This window comes from Rutilus rutilus, assembly GCF_951802725.1.
Source record: "Rutilus rutilus genome assembly, chromosome: 4".
Taxonomy (NCBI): Eukaryota; Metazoa; Chordata; class Actinopteri; order Cypriniformes; family Leuciscidae; genus Rutilus; species Rutilus rutilus.
In genome coordinates this window covers 17,419,976-17,425,975 of record NC_140212.1, presented here as the reverse complement: position 1 = coordinate 17,425,975, position 6,000 = coordinate 17,419,976, and the positions used below count along the sequence as shown (strand labels likewise).

Below are 6,000 nucleotides of genomic sequence, written 5' to 3'. Positions count from 1 at the left end.
TCGGCTAAAGCGCAACAACCCTGACCTCAATCCAGTATGACTGCTTGGCATATCAACGTAGTGAAACAGTAGTAAATGTTTGCGATTGTGCTCACAAAAATAAATGTTTTATATATTTACAAAATATTTTTATGGAACATGATGTTTACTTAATATCCTAATGATTTTTGGCATAAATGGAAAATTTATCATTTTGACCCATACAATGTATTGTTGGCTATTGCCACAAATATACCCGTGCAACATGTGACTGGTTTTGTGATCCAGGGTCACATATATGAATGATCAGTATATTAAATGGTTTAACAGTATGTTTGAAAATATACAGAATAATTATATGTTATGTATTATTCAATATATTGTAATAAGGAATTGCCGCTTTTCATATATTGAAAAATATGTGACAATATACGTATTTACTAATATATCATAATGTGTGTAATTTTATATTCAGTAATTCACTTAATAATATATAGATGTATATGTGATCGGAAAAGCACAAGCACACCTGCATGTACTAAAGTATTTAGCCAAGAGACTATCACTGTGCTGAAGAGTGCACAGCTGTTACTTTTAAAATACAGTAATTCCAAAATAATAGAACCATATTAATTTTGAGCAAAACACGTGAAATAACACTTAATTTGAACATTTGCTCTCCTTTAACAGTCAGAAGCAAAGCATGCTGGGAACTAGAAATCTGTAGTAAATCATTCTGTGAATGTGTGTGTGTGTATAAATGTGTGAACAACATTCACATTTATATGGGAACATGTATGTGAAATATATGTACACTATAAAGAATCAAACTTTGTGAATATTACATGTAATGCTATTTTTTTCTTCATTTATAAATATCTTATATCTATTAATATATAGCCATACATGGCCAATGCATGTATTGAAGTATATTGAAAAATTTAAGCACTTGTTTCCATATGGAAATGAATTATGTAACATATCGCAAAATTTCTACGGACACTCCAACTGTTGTAATATGACGTCACGCACTGCAGCTACTTTTTTTAAAAACATAATTCAACATATATTACATCCAAAATGTATCCAAAATGCTCCACTTTATTGCAATACTGCAATCCAGCAAATTTAAAGTTTGCGTTCTTTTAATTCAGCTAAGGGGTCACGCCATGAAGTATCAATCTTCTATTGGTTACACGTCTTCAAGATATACAAATTCGGAGGAAAGAGTTCACCAAACTTGAACTGTGGAAATTCGCATACATCCGCTTGCGTTTCCTGTCTCCCGCTTTCGCATGTGTATGTATGGAAGTCGCTGAAATGAAAAGTGTAGTGTGACTGCCCCTTAACACTGTGAACATAGCCTTTCTGCAGGGGCCAACAAATGTAATGTGAGTAAGTCATTGAATTAATCACTCAACTGATTCATTGAAAAGCAGTGATTCATTCAAATACCAAACACAACTACTGAGTGTTGTTTGGAGGCACACATGGGGTAACCCTGCTTTGACTTAATTGGGAAATATTTTTGAAAACGGATGTCTGAAATGTAAGATAATATTCAACATTACAACCCTAACACTCAAAACAATTAACTGGTTTGAGTAGGACAAACTGAAATTAAACTAATTAGTTCAGTCAAATGAACTTGTATGAGTATTTATCACTTTCTTTTTCAAGTTCACAGAACTGATATATTTTAAGTAAACTGAACTGTGTCATTGTTTTGAGTTTTATGAAATTATTTTTTTAAATTTATATGAACTTAAGTTTAACTGAAACGGCTGGGATGTCTATTTCCCAGCATGCTTTGCCGATGGCACTCCAAAGGGAGAGTTAATGCTAAAATTAAGTGTAATGTTTTTTTTTTTTTTTGCAAGATTAATGTTAAGTGGGAGATTTAGTAGTGATTAATGTTTTGTTATGCTAAGATGAATTTCTGTTAATGTTGGTTTTAGGATAGTTACCATCATGGTGACAAGTGGTGCATGCAGCTTGATTTGAGAGCAAATAAAACTTTTATATTGCTGCAAGTGTTACTGTATAACATACTATTGTTAACATGTTAACAAATTAGTATGTTAGCAAACTAGCTTGTTAAAGCTAGCTAAGTTAATACTAATAAAAGTGTTCACATTGAGATTAATTCAAACATTTAAGTTAAAACTCTCATGTAGTGTACTCAAACATATCAAGTTAAGAACAATTAAAATGTATGAGTAAAAAATAAAAATCTGCCAGTTCTGCTTACTTAAACTTTGAATTTCTTAACTTAAAAAATTTGAGGCAACTGATTGCCTTAATTTTTTTGAGTTTTGCCAACTTATTCTGAAGCTAAAAAAAATCAGCTTGTGCCCTGATGGACAAGTGTTTACTCCTCCAGACTGCAAATCGAGGTAAAAATCATTTATAAAAAAAAAAACATGTCTCTTTTTTTCATCCCGCTGCCCTGCGTCTTGGTAGCCTGGCTAACGTCAGACCTCGTCTAATGTGGTCTGGGAACCACATGTTCATTTTCTCGTATTTGAGGCGTGGTTTACGAATGCCCAGAGCCGTTTATTGGGCGCTACGAATGTCTATCAAATGCGCCTGTACGTAGCTCATAGCCAATCGTTTCAGTTATACCAGATGACGTATGTAGAGCAAAATAAAGAAGACGAAATAAACTTGCGTTCTAAACTACTTAGAACACTATCTAAGGCTGCATCGAAAGGTAACTTCGCGTCTGATGCCATGTTGGATCCATAGATATAAACAAACTGCTTCGGTGTGTCGCATAGACGTCGTCATCGTCTTGCTGCTCCCTCCCCGTTCTGTGATTGGTTCCCTTTTTGAGGGGAAAATCTGGTCCATGGTGTCCAGGCTGCCTAGCAGCGTGAATAAAATCGCGCTGCGCGCAAGGCAGCATGAGGAAACCCAGGCTAGCGTCTTGCCGTTTTTAAAGACAAAACAGTGTTCTGTGTGAATGGCCTCTTACTCGTGTGATCAGCTAAACTGCTTATGTGTCTTTTATGTGTCTGAACACTTGACTGGATGTAGCATCCAATTAAAAAAGCACCAACTCCTCAATATCCTATTGCCATGCTCAGGGAATTCCTAAACGTGTTTAAAACCTCCAGCCAAACAATTCTTCTTGCCTTGTCAAAACGCCCTCCTCTTTCTCGCCTTCTCCCGCTCGCTGTCTGTTTGTCTCCCACTCTCACTCATCGCTCAGATACTCCCATCTTTGGAATGCAGAGAGCTGTTCCTCTGTCTCAGAGAGCAAGGTCACAGCACTGGCCCTTGTTATTTCCCCTAAACATCACCTAAAGTTCTCTCAACATGCATTCCTCTCAGCAAAACGGAAACATTTAAGCTTGCACGTGTTCGCCATGGTTCAGTTTCAGCATGAATTCTGTTATTTAATGAAATAAAGTCTGAGAAGAGAGCATTATACATGCAGATATCAGTGAAATAAGCAGTCTTAGATAATAGGAAGTATACTCCCAGCATGGTGTTAAATGCCTCATAATAATATTTCTAAAGCAACTCAGGGGAACTGTCTTGGAAGATGAAGTGCTGACTTGAAAGCATGTGTTTTGTGTGATGATGGATTATGAGAAAACAAATAATAACTTCGCTCATTTGGCTTGGTTTCAACATCATTTGATCATAAAATGATGCTGCGTTGCTCTGTAACTAATCTACTAAAAACCTGGTCCTCTAATAAGGACTGCACTGCACAAGAGCACAATATTAAAATAGATACTGCCATGGCATGATATGAGTTATACAACCACCTTTGTCTTAATTTTGTGTGTGAAAAAAAGTGAAAAACAACACGCAATACAATTATGGAAAACAATACTGTTATAACTGTCACTCACTAACTGTGTATGCAATGACATACAATTTAATATAGGCTATGCAGGATTACAGTTTTTCACAGTGATACTAAATTTTCTGCTAAACGTTCTATTAAATGTATAATTTTGTATTCCACGCAGGAAAGAAAAGGATATGAGAGTACATGAGGACAGAATTTTAATTTTTATTTGAACTAAACGTGATTTGGTGATCTAATTCCGAATAATATAGGCTTAATAATAACAAATTATTATAGGATTCTTTATGGCACAGTTTAAATAAATTTGTAATAACATAAAATAAACATTAATTATATAGGCTAATTGAACACAGACCAAATTGCTATTAAAATCAATATAAATGTAATGGAATTTTGATTCATAGCCTGTCATATTAATATTTCTATTGCGTTAATGCTTAGCCTAGTTTATCAAAGTTATAGTAAGTGCCTCCTATCTAAAAAACTGTGATCCCTCTGACTCCAGCAGTCTACATCTGCAGAAAATAATTGTAGGCTATAACTTTCTCCCAAACTGAGTTTCATTTTGCATTTTCTCCAGGAGGCGGCACGGCAGTCGTTAATGGAAAAATCGCTCCGGAGTCAGGGCTAACGATATGATTATAGTTCCGTTACTTTCTTTCTCTCTTCTTTCTTTTCTTTTCTTTTTACTTCTCTAGCGGGAAGCGTCTCTTCTCTCCTCCTTCTCACATCACATCCGGCTCAGTTTCCAGAGCAGTTTGGACTCAGTTACAGTGCAGCGTTATGAAGTCCGATTCGTGTAAGCGAATCGATTCGAGCGGACGGTTCGTTTCAATGACTAGACTCACTAATTCATTTGATTTGTCGCCTAATATTTTTCGCAGAAAATCCGTTTTTTTTTTTAAGTGTCGAACGTGTCAGAGAACTGTTTAGAAAAGTTGTTTAGAAACAATTTACCGAATAATTCTAGCAATTTATGTATGAAGCACGTAGCATTTTGCTTATTATTTTCGTGCGTGTTTAATGAAATTATTAAGTCAATTCATTGTGTTTTCGTTTACGTTACTTCACTTGTGTCAGAATTTGCGTAAGTTACGCTTCTATCATGTCACTTTCCTTACAATTTTACTCCCAAAGTAGCTGAGTGATTCACAAACGCATCGCGATTTGGTTCGGACGAATCATCAAAAAGAACCGGTTCAAAAGAACGGCTCATTCGCGAATCGGACATCACTGTTACAGTGAGTGGAGCAGTTTTAAGAGGCTGCTGTGGATCTGCTGCTGATATGGAGACTCTTCCCATCCACAGACACTGATCGTGCAACTTTAGTGAGCTGACTGGACGGATTACGCACTTTCATGGCTGCTCTCCGGTCACATTAACAACTCCAAACATGTCCAAAAGCCTGAAGAAGAAAAGTCACTGGACTAACAGAGTACACGAGATTGTGTTGTCCAGGGGTCCGAGTGGTGATCTTGGGTTCAAGCTGCAGGGAGGCGCGGAGAATGGACAGTTCCCCGTTATTGGAGAGGTGAAACCGGACAGGGGCAAACTGCACCAGGACGATTTACTTCTGGAGGTGAATGATACTCCGGTGGCCGGACTGACCATCAGGGATGTGTGGGCTGTGGTCAAGCACTGCAAAGACCCTGTCCGGCTGAAGTGTGTCAAGCCAGGTTAGTTTAACTTCATTATCTATCTATCTATCTATCTATCTATCTATCTATCTATCTATCTATCTATCTATCTATCTATCTATCTATCTATCATAAGAAGAAAGTACTAGTGTTGTTTAAAGTTTCACAACTGCTCGGACTCGCGTGTGAAAGTTGTTAGTTTGTTGCTATAGAAGCGCGTTGGTGTTTCTGGAAAGGGGGGCGTGTCCATCGCCACATTTAATTTTTTATATTGCTCGAATAACAATAACATAAGAACATTGCCAAGGAAATACATACAGATACACACAAAATTAAATAATACATGATTTCTACATAATTGACACACATCCTCACACATCTTACAACAAATTGAGAAAAGTTACAATTGAATAATAATAGTAGCCTAATAAATAATATTTAAAAAAAATCTAAAAGTTATATGATCAATTCACAGGTTGCTAAACGACATGACAAGGACAGTCACTACAGTTGTATTAATACAATAACATACACAAGAATAGCTTCTAAATAAATGG

The 6,000-nt window shown here is 36.2% G+C and overlaps 1 protein-coding gene across 2 annotated transcripts in view; it reads left to right on the top strand.

The window, feature by feature from the left end:
* The first annotated feature begins 5,043 nt into the window (after nucleotides 1-5,043).
* Nucleotides 5,044-6,000, top strand: part of magi2a (membrane associated guanylate kinase, WW and PDZ domain containing 2a) — a 250,463-nt gene continuing 249,506 nt past the window's right edge. For both annotated transcript variants that reach the window (XM_084408381.1, XM_084408380.1), the window contains exon 1: nucleotides 5,044-5,482. In XM_084408381.1, the coding sequence (XP_084264507.1) occupies nucleotides 5,200-5,482 (283 nt within the window). In that variant the 5' untranslated portion in view covers nucleotides 5,044-5,199. The remainder of the gene's footprint in view (nucleotides 5,483-6,000) is intronic.